The sequence below is a fragment of the Numenius arquata genome, chromosome 5 (genome assembly GCF_964106895.1).
Source record: "Numenius arquata chromosome 5, bNumArq3.hap1.1, whole genome shotgun sequence".
In the NCBI taxonomy this organism is placed as follows: Eukaryota; Metazoa; Chordata; class Aves; order Charadriiformes; family Scolopacidae; genus Numenius; species Numenius arquata.
Window position 1 is genome coordinate 69,937,083 of NC_133580.1, and position 18,571 is coordinate 69,955,653.

The 18,571-nt window shown below is 48.5% G+C and overlaps 1 protein-coding gene across 2 annotated transcripts in view; it reads left to right on the forward strand.

Annotated features, from left to right (window-relative positions):
• The window catches only part of SLC4A4 (solute carrier family 4 member 4), a 198,896-nt gene that overhangs the window by 126,912 nt on the left and 53,413 nt on the right, over window positions 1–18,571 (forward strand). For both annotated transcript variants that reach the window (XM_074147199.1, XM_074147198.1), the window contains exons 7-8: window positions 3,537–3,613; window positions 17,880–18,037. In XM_074147199.1, the coding sequence (XP_074003300.1) occupies window positions 3,537–3,613; window positions 17,880–18,037 (235 nt within the window). The remainder of the gene's footprint in view (window positions 1–3,536; window positions 3,614–17,879; window positions 18,038–18,571) is intronic.

Below are 18,571 nucleotides of genomic sequence, written 5' to 3' on the forward strand. Positions count from 1 at the left end.
AGAAATCTGCATTTCAGGATATTCCCTGGGAAAAAAGATGACTGTCGAGCCTCTTAGTGACCTTGGGTCACTGTAACCTCCCAATGGTTGAGTCTGCTGCAGAGAGTTGCTCTTAGGAGCATGTTTGTTACATAAGCATTAAAAAATGATTATTGGATATGTCCTTCCTGGTTTTGGGTCTTCAAAGGAGGTCTTCCTTCCTCCTTCAGCCATGAGGAACCTGACTCAGAAGGGATTTAGGCGGTACAGATTTGGGCCACAGTGTCCACAAAGCCAAGTGGCTTTTGTGCCAACATTGCACATGTTGCACCTTGCATTTCTAGCAGCATTTTTCCTGCTAGTGACTTTGCTTGGCAGTCAAGGTAAACTCGGGGATCTGGGGAACAGTTGATGAACAGCAGGCTGGGATGCTGTCAAGTTCCTTAGGTCAGCAAAGTTGGTAAAGGGTGAAGCTTGTGGTTTCCAGGTCGTATTCAAACACCGTCAAAGTCAGTACTGAGTGGGACTGGTCTGAACATGAGGACCTTGTGAGGCATCTTCAAAAGCTGAGATGATGCACAGACACCAGACTTTAGGGGAGAACAGTCATTCTGTAGTCAAGGTCATGTTTGTAGGGAAGGGTGGTATTTGTTAAATCAAGGGGTTCAACTGGAAAAGGCAGATATGTGTTTTGGCCCGTGGGTCTGTCCAGGTCAGGAATAAATACGAGGTGCCTTGAGAAGAGCTGCTGTGAGTTTGATGTGGTTATGTTGGGAGCAAGAGGCTGCTAGCAAGATGCGATAAACTCGTTAGCCGCTTCCATGACATCTAGAAAGAAGGGTAATTATCTCCTAAGAATCATTGAGCCATGGTCATCTAATAAACAAAGCAAACAAATGTTGTAATCTGGAAAAATATTAGCTGTGAAAGCTCTGGGCCCCGATTTTATTCTGTTTACCCCAGAACTGGACCTAGAAATTTGGAAAACCACCAAAACAGCCTGCAGAAAATGAAGGGATACCTTCAGCAGATGCCTTTCTCTACAGCTCTTCTGAATAAAATGCATTGAAACAGCATTAAACGACTGTATAAAACAAAATCATTAGTATTTTGTACCCTTGCTTGAAGGTTTTTGGAAGCCGTACTTATTTCCTTTCTCTGTTGGAGTCATTAGCTATGCTGGGACTTGCAGGTCTCATGGTGGGGCTTGAACAAGAGGACATCAATCTCCACGGTGCCGTCTCACCACGCGCAGGAGAACATCAGCTCTCCCAAGCCCACCAGTGGCCTCGGGCAGTGTGGGACACCCAGCCCTGAGAGCAGCCCACCAGTATTCCCGTCTTTGTGGGTCTTGGAACTCCTCCAGAGCTCTTCAACTCTGCTGAAGACTTTCTGGTTTCGTTTCTCTCAGTCGGTAGCGCTCAGGTGGTAGGCACTGATAGAAACTTGGCTTTGACTCACCGAGCTGCGTGACACCAATTATCGGCCCCAACAAGCTTCGCATTTTAAAGAAAGTGCGTCTCCGGTCCTTTATTTGATATTATTGGCTCAGATTTGCAAAGCAGCCGGGTGTATCTCTGCACCGAGCTACAGTCTTTCATTTTAATTTATGGGTACGTTATACGCCCGTCAAAGATTTCCCAGAATTAGCAGTGTCCGGGCAACCGTTAAAAGATAATTAATCGTACCGTAGAAGAAAAAGGAGCTCAGAGTTTCAATAATGCGCTTCAGGATTAGAATAACCTGGATTTGTTTTGGGGTTTTTTTGTCCCAAAAAAAGCTTTGCTTTTTACCAAATAGAAATATTTATTACATACTCATCACAGAAGGTGTTATGAACGAAGTAATGTCCACGCCATGTACCAGACACAGCACAGGTCAGCAGCTTTGATCACTTTTTTCCTGGCTTTTTTATGTGTTTATCTCCTACCTACAGATTCATATCAAACATTCAGTCGAAATTTGTCGACGTTTCTAAGTCTGGCTTGCTCATAATTAATTAGGAGAATGGTTGCTAATATATGTAGCTTAAACCAGTCTTCCAAGTGGCATTTCTCACTCTATGACTAAACATATTGGTAAAAGCTTTGTAGAGATAGGTGGGGTCTGAAACCTGGCTCGCAATACTTTTTTCTGTCTTTTTTTCCCTTTTTTCCCTTTTTTTTCTTTTTTCTTTTTTTCTTTTTTCTCTTTATTCTTTTTTTTTTTTTTATTCTTTCTTTTCTGGGTATGCGGATTTATTATAGACCTTGTTTGCACTGGGAGCTGATGAACACTGAAAACTTGGACTTCCATTTCGATATGAATATCAAAGCATGAGTTTAAGCGATATTGTCTCGAAACGCAGCCGAAGTTGGGAAATGCCTCGGTGCCATTTCTTTTTGAGTATTTTCTGTCTTTCCAGTTACGTTCATGGTCAGAAACTCTGTGATAACAGCTCCTGTTGCTGTGCTTCTGGTTCCGGCGAGCGTGGGTGAGAAGGGATGGGGAAATTTCAGAGTAATTAAAAAAATGCCTACTGACTGCTGTGGTTTATGATATTTTGTCCATCACAGAAGTCTTTTTTTTTTTTTTTTAATTAAATTATTTTTCTTCTTCTGCAATGATGGCCATTTCTGGGTTTCTTCAAGTTTAACTACAGATGCTAGGATTGTAGAAATGAATTCTGAAATCATGGGGCTTTTTTCCAAGTTCTTTAGAACTGTTTCCATGTTTTCTGCTGGTCTCCAAGAACACAAGAATAAGAAGCTTAAGTAGTCCATAAGGGAGCAAGGAGCTCCTTACTCACTGTTTTGTGGTGTTTGACTGCCAGCGTGCCAGGATTACAGACCAGTAGTTGGTCTTTGAAGAAGAACTAGAGGTGAACGGCTTCAGCTCTTTGTCTCTGGCGGTGTTCTTCATCTTTCAGGGGTGTTCTTCATCTCTCGGGGGTGGCTGGTGTCAGGAACCAGTGACTTTTGGCCTATTGATGTGGTGCACACATTGTTTTAATCCATAAAATGCTTAAGGTTCATGAGTTTAGTTAATGATCTTACTTGAAGAAAGGTAGATGGTTATCATAGGCTGTTTTGAGGGACCAAGAGCTGCCGACATCCCTCACTGCGTGAGCTGCCTACAAAAGTCCAGGATGCTGAGGAGCCCGGAGCAGATGCCGTCTACGTAGGAGAACTAAGGCTTAGGTTGTCAGGTCTGAGTGACCACGAGTGTCCCAGCCCTGTTGAGGGTCTGTGACTGGGTCCAACATGACCCAGCAGCATCAAGGTCAGCAGCCTCTTGCTGCTTTGCTTTTTCTCCCACAGGCAGGAATTATGGAGAGTCCTTAGACTCTTTTGCTGTCCTAAGAGTCATGGAACGCTGTGGGTTGGAGATGACGAAGTGTTAGCACCTTCGTATCCCATGTGCCACGTAAAGTCCCAGAAAGCAGCCTGTCAGGGCCTTACATTCCCCACATCGACCTCCCTCATTGCAAGGAAGGGTGTTGCTGTAGCCTGAGCCTCTGTGTTCTTCTGACCAGATGGAAACGGGCGCTTTAATTGGTGTCGACATTGTTCTTACAGGCAGCCCAGCCATGACTCACAGAAACCTGACTTCCACCAGCCTGAACGACATCTCCGACAAGCCTGAGAAAGACCAGGTAAGCTCCAGATTCAGACCCCGCTTGGTGATGTGTTACGGTTAGGAGCTGGATGTTGGGGGAAAGAGGCTCTGTTCCATAAAACTGGAGAAGAAGAGGGTCAACAAGGTGAGTAGAGTATTTCCGAGTCTTGTGACTGGATCCTCCACTTTGTAAGCACCAGCCCTTGCAAATAGCAGGTTAAACTCTTGCAAGGCCTGAAGCAGGTGACACCACGTACATGGCATCTTGCTGACACCCATGAGAAAGGAGGGAAAATATCCAAATATTGATGTATTTTGGATTCTCTTCCTGCTGAGAAAAGGGTCTTCAAGGGTTACAGCGAGGACCTGCAGAGGAGCTAAGGTCCCGCAGCATCTGGGGCGAGTTCCACAAGGGCCATGAGGTAGATGAGGAGCATCCAGGGGATCATGTCCCCACTGCAGCAGCTGGTGGAGCAGAAGATGCTACCTCACCCCGTGCCAACCCTTTCCATCCCTTCGGAACGGCAACCGTGCTGACAGGAAACCGTGAAAGAGCAGCTCCAAAGTGGAGATGAGTGATTAAGTTAAAATTGGCCTTCGGTGCCATGTCTTCCTGAATTTGACCAATTTCTTAGACTAGGGCAATGTTTGCGGGATATCATATGGGCTGCCTTTGTGTGTGTTCTCCTCCTTTCTGAGGGCTGAAGGGCCTGAGGGGTAAGAGTGAGTTTATTTCAACTCTTAGAAAACCAGAGGCTGAATAAGGTCTCTGTGCAAATTCAAAAAAAACCTTTGTCTTGGTTCAAAAAGTGGGTTATTCTCAAAGCGTGACTGTTTCTTTCGGAGAATCTTTTTTTTTTTTTTTTTTTTCTCCCTGTGTCTTTCAGCTTTCTCTAGTGCCGTGGTTATTCTGAATACAAATGAGGGCTACTTGGGAAAATTATTTGGGTAAGGCAGTAATGCTGGCCAGCTGAGGATGGCTCCAGTCCTTCAAATGATGGTTGGTGGCCATCTTCTGTAAGCGCAGCTCTGCCTTAAAGGGGCATAGCAACATAATCGGTGTAGAAAAGTGAGTTAAGAGTAATTAAAGATCTATAAAATAAATATACTTATATAAATAAATGTACTTTTATGGAAAGAGTGTTTTGCATTGACCTCAGTGTCATTCAAAGTTGTAGCATAGATCTATAATGGTCGGGTTTGCAAAATACCTCTTTCCTTTAATATACGCAGCCGCAACTGGGGAAAGAGTAGGATTGTAAAGTAGCTTTTTTTTTTTTCATTGGGAAGACTGCTATGTTTTATGGTTTTAATCATCATATTATAACTGGGATTTTATAGACTAGCAGAAAACCAGGTCCGAATGCTGCAGGAGGCTTTGCAGATCTCGGTCGGAGTTGTCCCTCCTCGTGAAACGTCTCTGGGCGCATTCAGATAATAGACTTTTTGTGTAGAATTGGGTATAAAAATAGATGTTTCGGTAATGCTACTAGTGAAATCTGTTAATAAATCCAGTTTGGAAGTGCACTCCGGAGTTTTTAGCTTTCAATGTAGATAATGCCTGTCTGTTTGTAGTGAAAACCGTTACTTGCAAACTAACTAGTTCCCAAAAGCCGCTTAGTTAATTAGCCCCTGTCCCGCTGATGAACTCTGCACAATGGAACCCTTGTACTGCTCGCTTTTCGAAGCCGGCCTGAGAAATCACCTCAGATCTTGGTTTTCGTTACTGATTGACTGAAACTCCCGTCTTGGTAAAGTTTGTGAAATGGTGGTGGTGCCTGGCAACTCCCTTGAGCAGAACTCCGCATGCCGTACAGGGGGCAAGGGGATAATCCCTCGTGTTTCAACAACGGGAGCTGGAAAGACAACAGATTTCCTTGCCTTGGCAACAGAGTGACCGGCTTCCATTGTTTTGGTGTCCCATCTAGAAGGTTGTCAGTTAACGAGGCCGTATAGCGAGGTATGAGTCTGCTGGAGAGAGAGGCTATTCCAGCTGTTATTTATTGGTGTGTTTATTAGAACTACGACGGGCTGAAACCAGTTCCTTGGAGCAGGACCAGGACCTAAGCTCTTTTATCACTCCCTGCTTTCCCAAAGATAAAGGAGAGCGTTGTGTGCCCGTGTTTAAAAGGAAGAAAGGCTTTGAGCAAACTTCTGTATCCTTTCAATAACTTTCCTGCCTACCTACGTCCTTAATTGTCAGTTCTGCAACCCTTAATGCTAACTGGAACGGTGCAATTAAGAGTGTAACGATATTATAGCCAGAATACTCCTTTAATCTGCATTTCGGTAGGTTCTTACTGAGCAGAAAGACACATAAGGCCAGGTTGGATGGGGCTTTGAGCAACCTGGTCTGGTGGGAGGTGTCCCTGCCCAGGGCAGGGGTGGCTGGAACCAGATGATCTCTAAGGTCCCTTCCAACCCAAACCATTCTACGATTCTATAAGTAAAATTCAAGTAGAGGTTCTGGATGGTCTCTTTTCAAACTCTGAAATGTGCTCCTTGGAAGATTTTACCCTTTTGTTTCTTTTTGTTTCTGTCTCTTTCTCTTCATGGAGCAGTGCTGGTGGCCGGTGCTTTGTAGTCGAAGTATGACCTCAAGCCCTCCCTTTTTTAGGTTGGCAGGGCAGGTTTTGTCACCCACATGAGGATGTGGAGAGGGACACGGCACCATGCCTTAGGACAGCTCTTGCCCTGTACACACATCTAGCTGGAAGCAGCCATACCTTCCAGAACTTTCATCCTATCTGAGAAAGTCTTCTTACCCAACCACCAGCCCCCAGCCCCAGTGATACTTAACTTTCTCCGTCCTGAGATGCTCTGTCTCTGCTTAGGACTGGTTCCCTTATGTACTTTCAGAAAATCAGGCAGGTCCTGGGCATTATCTGTGGCTTCTCTGCTCCTTTTCCCTTCATGTTGTAAGGTCCAGGTTGAAAACTGGTGTCTCCCATTGTACAACCCTGATAATTCTTCGGGATCATTCTCTGTGGATCCAGTCTCTTGACGTGCTGGGGTTGCCTCATCACTAGTGACCACTGAATTTTTCCATTCAATTCCACGTTTGCAACAACTGCTGGTTTCCAAGGATAGCCTTTAAGGTTAGAGGCAAGGAAACGAGCCTGAAGGAGGTCAGAAGAGGACACTCTGGGAGGGGGAAGGCTCTGTGCAGAAGGATGGCATGTGTTGGCCTGTTATCTAATACTCTTGGCCACTTCTCTCTCCTCTTGGAGCTGTTACTGGCAGCAGGGCTTGAGCGTGGTCACCTGGGCCAGGCTGCTTTCAGGTGGCTTGGGTTGTGGTTGTTTTTTTTAGATAATCCAATTAAGGGGCAGTAAGCAGCTGGGACCTCAGCTCTGAAGGCAAAAGCCCAGACTGATCCCTCCAAACATAGGCACTTCTTTGAGGTGCCCGATGCCGAGCCTGGTCTCCTGAGCTTCTTTTTCAGTCCCTGGGGAGAGCTGGAATCGCAGAGTGGGTTCAGGTTTCAGGTAGGCTGGTTGCCCCTTGGACAACTGCCTTGCTATCTACAGAAGCCCTGCTGATGTAGACAACTCTGAAGAGGCTTAAGCTAGGACAGATGATAGGGGAGATTTAGATGAGCTCTCAGGAAGAACTTCTTTGGTGTGAGGGTGGTGAGAGCCTGGCCCAGGTTGCCCAGAGAAGCTGTGGCTGCCCCATCCCTGGAGGGGTTCAAGGCCAGGTTGGAGGGGGCTTGGAGCAACCTGGTGTGGTGGGAGGTGTCCCTGCCCAGGGCAGGGGGTGGCACTGGATGGGCTTTAAGGTCTTTTCCAACCCAAACCATTCTGTGGTCCTATGCATTTATATATCTGTGCCGTGGCAACACCTGGGTGAGGTGGGTGCTTCTGTCACAGCAGGGTGGAGAGGTGTTAAAATTGCTTGAGATCTTGCCGAGGGCATGGCAGTGGGGTGTTCTAGAGAGCACTGGACGTTCTTGGGTTTTCCCTGAAGATCTGTTGGAGAATCCTCCCAGAGGATGCTTTCCCTGAGGTTTGTAAGGGCCTGCTTTGTCCTGCCCTGTGGAGAAATCGGGAAAGATGCCAACGTTCAAAGGCACAGTAGAGGTGGTGACAGTTGGACTGGCCTCCTCCAGGGACAGAGAGGGGTGAAAAAAGACAAGAACCCTCGGTTTTTCCGGTGACTATAATGAGGAGCCAATCTTTGCATTGTTACAGGGACGTGGGACCTGGTCAGATGTCCCGTCCAGCTCGGTGACTTTCTCACAGATGGCAAAGATGAGTTAGAAGATCGACAGCACTGAGGATGAGGGACAATATTTGCAGTGGTCCCAAGGCACACTGACAAGCGGTAATAATGAGATATGGTTTTATTAAAATGAGAGATAGGACTCAGCTTTACCTGTACTGAGCGTCATGAAGTTGGTTCCTTGACCCTTAGGGAAGGGCTGGTTTTATCCCGACTTTGAATTTGCTTTGATCTTGCCTTTGTTTTGTTTTTCTCATACTCTTTGCCTTCTTAATACACTTTTCAGAGTTAATCTTCTTACTGGGTAACCATTAAGCTCTTTCACGAAGAAAATGAACTTGGAATCCCTCTTGGAACAGGCTGGAGTCAGGAAAGGGCAGAGGAGGCTCAGGCCTTTTCCAAAGGACCAGCTGAAAAAGTGCTGCCCATTCCCAAATTGGCAGGGCAGGGAGCCATCCGCGGGGGAGGAAGGGTGGAATTCTCTTCCTTACATTTGAGACCGGATGAAATAATTTTGCCATCAGAACAAGGCGGCGTGAAATCATAAAACGACGAGGAAATCTGAAAATAATGAAGTCCTGGGTTACTCGTAAGGTTGGGATGTCTGCTAGATTAAAAACGTCGTGTTACTCTTTTTCCCCTTTAATTTATGGGAAGCAAATGATCATAAAGCTGAAACGAGAGGAAGGGCCAATTACCGAAGTGTGGAGTTTGCGGAAAAATCTTTAACTGTGGATTACTCATTGCAAAAGTTGCATCAATAATATCGATTGGGCTCCCGTGTGCCTGCGGCAGACAAAACACGGTGCCCCCCTGCCTCGGTTGGGAGGCTGGTCCTCACGCCTGGCGGCCTGTGGAAAGGGAAATTAATAAGAAAGTGGTTTATTGTTTATTTTGGTAGTGCGGAGTCGGTTACAGTCGGTGGCGGCGCAGGGTGTGGACACCAAAGCCTGTGCCGTTGGGACAGGGTTCACCTACATAGAAGAGATTGTGGAGAGCATCCGCAGGCAGCAGCGAGCTGGGATGTCTGGTTGAGCAAAAGTTACGTGTATTTTCTCCGAGAGACCTTCAGGCTCTCAGAAACAGGCTGAGAGAGTTGGGGGGGTTCAGCCTGGAGAAGAGAAGGCTCCGGGGAGACCTTAGAGCCCCTTCCAGTCCCTAAAGGGGCTCCAGGAAAGCTGGGGAGGGACTCTGGATGAGGGAGGGGAGCCATAGGAGGAGGGGGAAGGGTTTGACACTGACAGAGGGGAGATGGAGATGAGCTCTCAGGAAGAACTTCTTTGGTGTGAGGGTGGTGAGAGCCTGGCCCAGGTTGCCCAGAGAAGCTGTGGCTGCCCCATCCCTGGAGGGGTTGTATGCCAGGTTGGAGGGGGCTTGGAGCAACCTGGTGTGGTGGGAGGTGTCCCTGCCCAGGGCAGGGGGTGGCACTGGATGGGCTTTAAGGTCCCTTCCCACCCAAACCATTCTGTGATTCTATGATTCAGGCTTGATATACTCTTATCTCTTTATTTCGGGGCATTGGGATCTGCTGATGGTCACCAAAGTGACAATCCCAGCAGAGGTCCTGGGATAAAAAGCCCTAACAGGCTGTTTATTCATCTCTACCAGAGGTGAGGGTTTGTGGGGGAAGAAGTGAAGAGGGGAAAAAAAGGTTTTATTCCTGTTTTCACTGCTATGCTCAATAAACTGGAAAAAAAAAAGGGTGCTCTGAAGGGAATCTTCCCTTTCCACCTCCAAGGTGTGGGAAGTTGGCCCCGGAGCTAAACAAAAGGCTTTTGATGGATTCGTCCTGCCCCTCTCCTGCAGTGCTGAGCACCCCGACGGCTCTGCGTGGTTAGGAGTGGATTATTTATGAATATTGCAGTCAGGTAATTTGCATGAGCCGGCTCCTCTCTGCCATGAATCGAGGCAGCTTGATTCACTGGGCTGGGTTGCACTGGGATGGCAAACGGGACCAGTTCAGCAACCCCAGTGTCTCACAGAAGACACCAGGACCCTGACTCAAACCGCTCCGCTGATAAATAACTGCAGTGAAGGCCACCAAATTTTGCTGTTTTGTCATGGTTTTGCTTTGGGCTTGTTTGGCAATTTGGCAGTTTATAAGGATAATTAGGGAAGGGGAGGTGTGTTCCCTTTCGTTGTATTTGTGTTGGCAGGACACTGCCTCTGAGGTAGCAGTGCAGAGAAGTGATTTGCCTCCATTTGTCTTATTTTATGAGGTGTTGGCTGCAGTTAATGTGCTGGTCATTTGCATCTAGATAGACTCGCCGGGGCAGCGGCGCTTTTGGGCAATTTATTTTTCTTTTCTGTTTCCCAATTAATAAATCAGCGTCTGGGCTTCCTGGGCTCTGAGCTCTCTATTGCCAGATACATCATTGGCACTTCCTGAAAGACCAGGACTTCCCACGGCAGGAGAATTCCTCCAGCTCTTGAAGGTCGAGCCGTTTCCTCCAGTTTTTCTCTGACCCCATCTTGAAGAACACCAAACTGAAAGATCTAATGAAGGTTTCTCGAGCTGTCAAAAAAGACCACCTTGTGGTTTACCCCCATCTGGTCCACAGCGGTGTAGAAAAAGCAGGTGCTTCTGGTGGGCTCTCCAGCAAACCTGGGGACAGCAAGAGGATGTATGTATCTATGTACATGGAGGTTGTCCAGCCAGATAGAGTTGGAAAAGATCTAACGCTTCTGCTGGCTTAGGTGCATCTTAGCCACGTTATACATCCTCTAGATATTTAATGTAAATAAGCTTTTCTGATCCGTGCTCTGCACCATCCGTTCCTCTGCTGGATGGCTGCTTGCCTGGGGCTGCCAGGGTGTTTTTCTGGTGTCACTTTTCCATTCTCTCTTATTTTCAGCGCACCTCAAGATAGGATTTTTCTGGTGGTTTTCAGCTTTCTAGCCAGTTTCAAACTGCGCTGCTCAGTCGCAGTGTCTGAGTCACAGGCGCTTCAGGAGAATGTTTATAAAAGTGTCCCCACATGATTGTCTGTGGAAATATTAGTGACCGTGCTTATACTTCGTATTGCTTAACCCCTGGTTGGGCCGAGCTCTCCTTTGGCAGCGTGGTTTGGGGTTTCACTCTCCTGTCCCACGAAGACATCTTCAGCTACACCGTGCCTGTGGCCGGGTCCCTTCTCCGTCTCAACAGCCTTTTGGGGGGCACAAGGTTGTAATCCTTTTGCAATGCCCAGGGGACAGTTTGTCACTTGTGGTGGTAGAGCCGGGACCGTAAATTAGCTCTTGATAACTTGAAAATATTTCAAATTATTTTTTTGGCTTTATCTGTGAATGGAGGTGGTTGGGAAGGGTCAAGCACAGCCGTTCTCAGCCCCTTTGTGGCCGTAGTGCGAGGGGACCCTAGGAAGGTGGGGAAATTCCCGCTGCTCTTCCCACTTCGGTCCCTCCTCCCACGAGAAATCCATCGGTCGTGCCCTGTTAAAATGTCCTTGGCAGCTCCGAATGGCTGAGTCGCTGAGGACATGCTCAGGATGTAAAATAAAGGGGACTTCTAAAGAAAATCTCTTTTGTCGGGGACCTGTTACTAACGAGCTGATGCAACAGCATACAGAAAATGAATATATGTTGATATAAGGGGAGTTTACTGCCCTGGCGTTATCTCCGCTTGTATATGGGACAGAAAAAAACGGCCCTGAATGAATGTGGTCAGTCAGAGAGAGGCACAAAACCCTTCTTATTTGTTGTGGTGCCTGCAGTGTTTATTCAAACCGGTGTTTCCATATCAACAGGGGATCTGTGCCAAAGCCGGCTCTGAAGTTAAGAAAGAAGCTGGCCTCGTTGAGGGGAGTCCTCCTGCCTTTCCCGGGGGAGCGACGGACGGGGAGGGCGCTGGTGGGATCCCAGTGTTTGGAGTGAAGTGCGGCGATGAATGGTGGGAGGGATGCGCCCCTTTCCCTGTTTGAAAAACCTCTCCTCGTCTCCACGGTCACGAGCAGCCATTCCTAATTTTTAGGTCCATCAGCCTGGGTGACCTACTTTAATTCTGTGGAGCTCTGAGGAGAATTACTATCTTCCAGTACAGACCACTGCCATCTTTCTGAAGGAAAGGAAAAGTTTCTAGGAAGTGTAGTAAACTGGAATTTCATTTATTTTGGCCTTTTTTCTCGATGCAGTTTAGCTTGCCTCGTTTCTCCCCGCACCTCTACGGCATTCCTGGGTAGTGGAGCTCCACGCACAGACAAAAGGCAGAGCGATGAAGGTCTCAACATTCATGGGGTAATTTATGGGCAGGTAACCTCAAAGGTATACGTGAACAGCCCCAGAGCAGCAGAGAGACGGAGGCAGACTCGGGTTCCTGGGGGAATTAACCTTTCCCAAAGTACAATAGCTCTGTGTGTCTGTGCTCAGGCGTGGGAACCCCGCGGTGACAAAGGATGCTGCCATGAGGTGAGCCCACATACCCCTGCGCAGAGTAAACAGAAGACAGAAGGAATTTTTTCAATGGCCTCTGTTAAATAACACAGCCCTCACCTCTTCTCACCCCTGTCCCCAGGGAGGGTTTTTTTACCCCAAACCTTTGGTCATGCTCTGGGTCATCCTGGTGCCACCGGCCGGGCTGGCAGGTCCCCCCCACCATGCTGCCCTTGGCTTTTGATGTCACAGGAATTGGGGGAACTGGATCCTTTCTCCCTGTGATCAGGGACCGTGAAGCCTTCCTTTGGTTACACAAAGCACCGCGTGTGCCATTCGGCTCCCGATGGTAATCTCTGTGACCCACTCTGGGGCTTTGCCGTGCTTTGAGGGGGGGAAGAGGGACCTTTAGTTTGAGTTTTGCTGCACCCTGTGAGCTAAGCAGGAGATGGAACCTGCAGCCAAATCATACCCTCACCTTCAGGTGGGCTCCTCGGCCCCACATCAAGCACTGGCCGTTCCTAATAGTGCAATTCTGGAGGTTGCTGAGGGTGGTGAACTCAGAAATGGCACCTGGTAGAGTGAAAAAGCACCTATAAATACTCAAAGGGTGGGTGTCAGGAGGATGGGGCCAGTCTTTTTTCAGTGGTGCCCAGGGACAGGACAAGAGGGAACGGGCACAAACTTGAACACAGGAAGTTCCACCTCAACATGAGGAGGAACTTCTTTGCTGTGAGGGTGGCAGAGCCCTGGAAGAGGCTGCCCAGAGAGGTGGTGGAGTCTCCTTCTCTGGAGACATTCCAAACCCCCCCGGACACGTTCCTGTGGGACCTGCTGTGGGTGCCCCTGCTGTGGCAGGGGGTTGGAGGAGATGATCTCCAGAAGTCCCTTCCAACCCCACATCATTCTGTGAAAAAGAGCAGGTTGGAATAGACTCTCTGTTGGAGATGCTAAATATAATCTGGGGGTCTTCAGCTTGAAAAAGTGTGGCATGGGGAAGAGGAGGGAGATTTGTAAAATGATGAAGGGCATAAAGAAGAAAGAAGAGAGGTGGAACATTTTCCCCACTGGATGGGATTGCCCTGGGAGCTTTGCTTCCCAGAGCCAAAAACCACCTTCCTGGGCTTTTAAGCAAGAACCTGGAAACTGTATTATTGATATTTGCCGGACGGATAGCATTCTCAATTTCTCATGCCAGTGGCGTTTGCTTTGGTGGCTCAATTCCACTGATGATGCCAAGTAAGTGCTGCTAAAGGGAAGGGGAGTTGGAGCTTGCGCTTCAGATCCTGCGTGGCTGGAGGACGGTGGGTTGTGACCTTAGTGTCTGCTCGTAGCTTCCTTAGGTGAAGTTGGTGATTGGCCCTTTCATTCTGATTTTGTTTCATTTATATTGTTACTGGAAGGATGAGACAGGGATTATTAGCTATCTACTGTGTCTATGTAAGGGCATTAGACCTGAATCATATTTTTCTTTATTTTTCCTTTTGCTGTGGGGCTTCCCTGCTGCAAACTGCAGGCACTATCAGGTGGGGACAGTGGTGGTAGCCCACAAAGCAGAGCAGAAAAGCTCACGCCAGTCATATCCTCACGCTTCACTAATAGGTTTTCTCTTGTCCTGGCCCTCTTCTCACTTAGGGCTGATTTTCCAAACTTAGGGCACAGCTGCAGAAGCTCTGCGTTGTGTAAAATAGGTGCAAGAGGGCTGTGTCCCCTCTCAGTTCATCGGGACTCTTCTCCCCATCAACCGGCATTTAAATCCAGGTGATGCTGATGGGGTGAGCAGCCCGACTCCAAGGCACTGACGGCGATGACTCCAAGGCGTTGATTGTGATGAGTCCAAGACGTTGATGGTGATGCTCCGAGTGCTGAGGTGTCCTGCGCAAAGGCAGAGGTGGCTGTTGATGCCACAGGGCACGGCGCAGAGCTCTGTCCCCAAAAAGGACACTATTTTAAGCTTTCCTGAGCTTTTAACCCCCATTTTGAAGGAGGCCGTGGCTGAACTCCAGCTCACACAGCCGGAGGCTGTTGTTTGGTAACTCTTCCTTAGGCTGAGGGTGATCAAACCCAATGGTGACACATAAGATTCACCCATAGATCGGTGTCTACGTGTTCTTTGCAGGTTCTTCTGCAAAGGCTGGAGTATCGTTACAGTAAAGCCACCGGCTAAAGGGCTTCTCTAGGTGCAATTTTCATGCTGCATCATGGGGTTTTGCTTAGCGTTGTGTTTCTGATGCTTCAGCTAATGACTCGCTTAATGGAGTTTCCTCTCGCCTGCAGACGACTCTGGGGAGCGTGCCGGGGTCCCGGGCGGGAGCTGTGCTCCTTTTCACTTTCTCTTGCTCCGGGGTGTTGGGCAGCTCTGCTCTCAGATGGGCTAGGTGCTCCCAAAAGAAAGGAAGAGGCTTTCCATCCTTTACAAAATATTCAGTGCTGAGTGGTTTCCGAAAATCGGTCTGACTTGGTCCCTTAGGACCCAAGGAAGAGATGCGATAAAAGCCGCGTGGACTGAGGAGTGGCTTTCGTTTCCGATAAATCTTAAGTGATGCTGATGATAAGGGAGTGTTACAATGCACTTAGGGAAATTGTGATTTTCAGGCTGCCCTGCCTTTTTGCAAGTGCAGCGTTGGCGATCTCTGGCCTTCAGCGTAACATTAGCGGTGGGGTTGGAGCGATGCGCAATTTAGCAGAGTGCAGGGAAAGCGAATATAGCGCTTCCAGCTCTGCGGCTTCTCTCCCTGCTCTCGGGTGCTGCCGAGGACTCCAATCTCCCTGAAGCTTTTCCGGGGGAATGGTTTGAAATGGCTTGTAAGGGCTGACTGCGCCCTTCCCATCACCCGCCTGATAAATGATTTAAGGAAGCGGCGAGTGGTGCTGCAAAACTCATTTGGAGAAAAAAAACAACAACCTGCTATAACGATAGCTCTTCAAAATGAGCCATGCTGTTTTGACTCGAGATGCTGCTGCTTGAGAAGGGGACCTCTGTCGGGGCCAACACCGTGCTTGCCCAGCAAAGCCCAGGACCAACCTGTTCAGCAAAGTCGAGTGTTTACTGGGGATTTGATACCTTCCCGTTATATTTTTATCTCCAGTTTCCTCCAAAACACTGTTCATGGAAGAACTGGTAGCGCTTTTCCAGGCTTCCCCCGCAGCGCTCCTTGATGCTTATTTAATATTTTCCCTGGTTGCAATCCCGACTGAAAGCATGCGGGAGCAGGGTTGTCCCCACAGTTTTCTTCCAGCTGAATCAATAATTCATTGCCTTTTCATGAGACTTTTCTCCCCCTTTTTTCTACTTCCTCGAGCCGCCTGGCAAAGCTCGTGAGGGATTCGTAGCCCGGTTGAGTGTTTTTTCCTCCCCCCCACCCCCCCCGTTGGTGTTTCTGGCAGTACATCCTCCCTCCCTATTCACCCTCTGCCAGACAAACCCCCACCAGCTCCAGAGACCCCCGAGGGGGGCAGTTGGGAACCAGCTATAAGGGCAGGGTTGTGCGTTTTTTTTCCAAAAGCCTTCAATTTCAAACTAATTCTGCTGTGGCTGAAGCCACAACAAAAAGCTCTTCTCGGACCTGTGGATGCTCGGAAATCCCTGGGTGAGGGGGGGGGGGGACAGTGGTGCCCCTCACCAGCGTGGCCAAGGCTGCAGAAGCTTTGCTGCTTGAGCTAATTTAATAACCTAGCAGAAAAGGCAATTTTGTGCCAGGCTACAGAGATTTCAAGAGCCAGGGAGACAGCAGAAGAGAGCCAGGAGAGGCTGATTTTTAAAACTCGGCTGCTGCAGTGTTTCCCCATTATCAAATCAGAAGCAATTAATGCCATAGCTGGACTTAGTTGATCTTTTTTTTTTTTGTTTTCAGCTAGAGGATGCTTGTTGCAGAGCCCCGTGAGCCTGCTGGGCTGCAGTTACAGGACAGAGGTGCAGAGCTGAGAGGAATAACCTCCGGGCTGCAAGGAATTATTTTTAGCATGAAACTATAGCTACACTTTGAGAAAAGACGTATAAATGAGAGTAACCCTGGCAGCTGGCCCACGGGAACAATGCCTAAAGGGCATTCCAGTTAAAGGGGCTCCAGGAAAGCTGGGGAGGGACTCTGGATCAGGGAGGGGAGCCCTAGGAGGAGGGGGAAGGGTTTGACACTGACAGAGGGGAGATGGAGCTGAGATCTGGGGAAGAACTTCTTTGGTGTGAGGGTGGTGAGAGCCTGGCCCAGGTTGCCCAGAGAAGCTGTGGCTGCCCCATCCCTGGAGGGGTTCAAGGCCAGGTTGGAGGGGGCTTGGAGCGACCTGGTGTGGTGGGAGGTGTCCCTGCCCAGGGCAGGGGGTGGCACTGGGTGGGCTTTAAGGTCCCTTCTGACCCAAACCATTCTGTGATTCTATGATGCTGGTCAGTGGATTTCTTCTGGCACGCTGGTTTAATGGTGACGAGCACAGAATTGGACCTCGGGTACCATTTGGATGCCTGGGGAAAGGATTGCTGGAAATGAATAAATACAGCTGTATAGGTCATCTTAGCTCACTTTCCTGCAATTTTGAGCCCCACTGTTCAGCAGCACAACTGCATTTCAAGAAGTGCTGCTCATATCGTGACAGAAGCCCCAGTGCTGCTTTCCTTGCTGGTGGAATCACCTTGTGTTGGCTTCTCTGGTGCTGCTCCCAAACTTGAGGCATCCCCATCCAAAAGAATCCACTTCTCCCCAAGGCTTTCTCTTCCTTCAGACCTTTGGGAGGTGAGGGACGTAGTAGCATCATTCTGTGAAGGATTGAAAAGAGGGTGTCTCCTGGACAGAAGGTCTCTGATGATGGCACATGTTCTGTAGAAGGGTTGAGAAGGGGGTTTCTCCTGGGCAGAAGGTCTCTGATGATGGCACATGTTCCTCTGTCACCCTTCAGCCATGCCCCACTCTGTCTCTGAGGGCAGCAGCCTGCAGGAGGGCTGAGGGCTTGGCGGCGATGGTGGGAAGCAGGAGCGAGCCAGTCTCTCACCCAGATGGTTATTGACACCGCTGGTGTAGTTTCAAACCCGGCAGGTCTGCTGCTTTGGCCCGGTGACTCCTCATGTGCTGGCCTGCACAGGCAATGGGAACAACAGCTTCGGACAACCTCAAGCAAATCTTGGATTAAGGCAGAAGCCACAGGCTCCTAAAACGTGCTCCAAAAAGCCTGCACTAAGCTTAGTCTTTGGCTTGGAACTTGAAAAGACACGTCCACAGCAAAATGCAGGTGCCCAGCTCCTGGCGTCCATCCCTCAGGGATAGTTTTCCTCAGGCCAGTCATGTCTGTAGTGGTGACCACAGATCGTGGAGTTGCACCTTCATGGGTAAAAAGTGCCTACCCTTTCCCCGTCCTGCGGATGGCCAGGCAGCGAGGTGCTGTGGTGCTTCTTCCTGAAACCCTCCCCAGATCTACTCCTCTTCCTCAGTGCTGCATACCTTTTTCTCCCCCAAAATAATACCATCTCAGGTCTGTAAAAAGAAAGAGCAGCTCCAAGAGGCATAATCTTCTCAGCATCGCCTTGGCTCCAAGCAGGAACAATATAATTGTTCTTCTGGGGCTCATCTTCTTAGCATTTCTACCTCAGTAGACTCTGTGACGATGATGGCCAAAGATACATTCTGACCAGGGAGGAAACGTGGGTGAAAGCTGGGTAAATTTTACTGCATGTTCCTGTTTGCGTGCCTAACAAGCCTTAATTTTCTTTTCCTTCCTGCTTCCAGCTGAAGAATAAATTCATGAAGAAACTGCCCCGTGACGCTGAGGCCTCCAACGTGCTGGTGGGGGAGGTAGACTTCTTGGAGAGTCCTTTCATTGCCTTTGTCCGGCTGCAGCAGGCCGTCATGCTGGGTGCTCTGACCGAAGTCCCCGTACCTACCCGGTAAGAGAATCCAGCCCCCAGCCAGGGGACAAGAATTGGAAACTGCATTTCCACCTTTGAAAATAAAAACAGCAGGCCAGAAGAAGACATTCTCTGGTTTTTCCCATCATGTGATATCCTTAACGTTAAGGATTCATGGTTTAAAGTAGCAAAACTCACCATAGCTACTTAATCGTCTTCAGGTCCTGAATTTGGTTATAAGATAGAAGCTGTAAAATCCACAGACACACAGACTTAACGACTTGGCAGGAAAGGGCACTATCAATGTGAAATTTCACTGTTGGGGCTTTTTTCCTGCCCCTTGTGATTCCCCCCCAAGACACGCCGTACGTACCTCAGGTTGCCTCCGCACGTTTTAGCGGTTAATATTTTTCCTCTTAAAAGCTCAAATTTGATGAAGGATGCAATTCTGGCCCTGCTGGGGTGAAAAATAAAGGTAAACCGGGGGATTTATTTCTGTCAGGGGTGGTCTCACTGCGTGTCGCTTTGTAACGCGTAACGGTCCAGAGAAAAATGTCACATAAATATTTTATT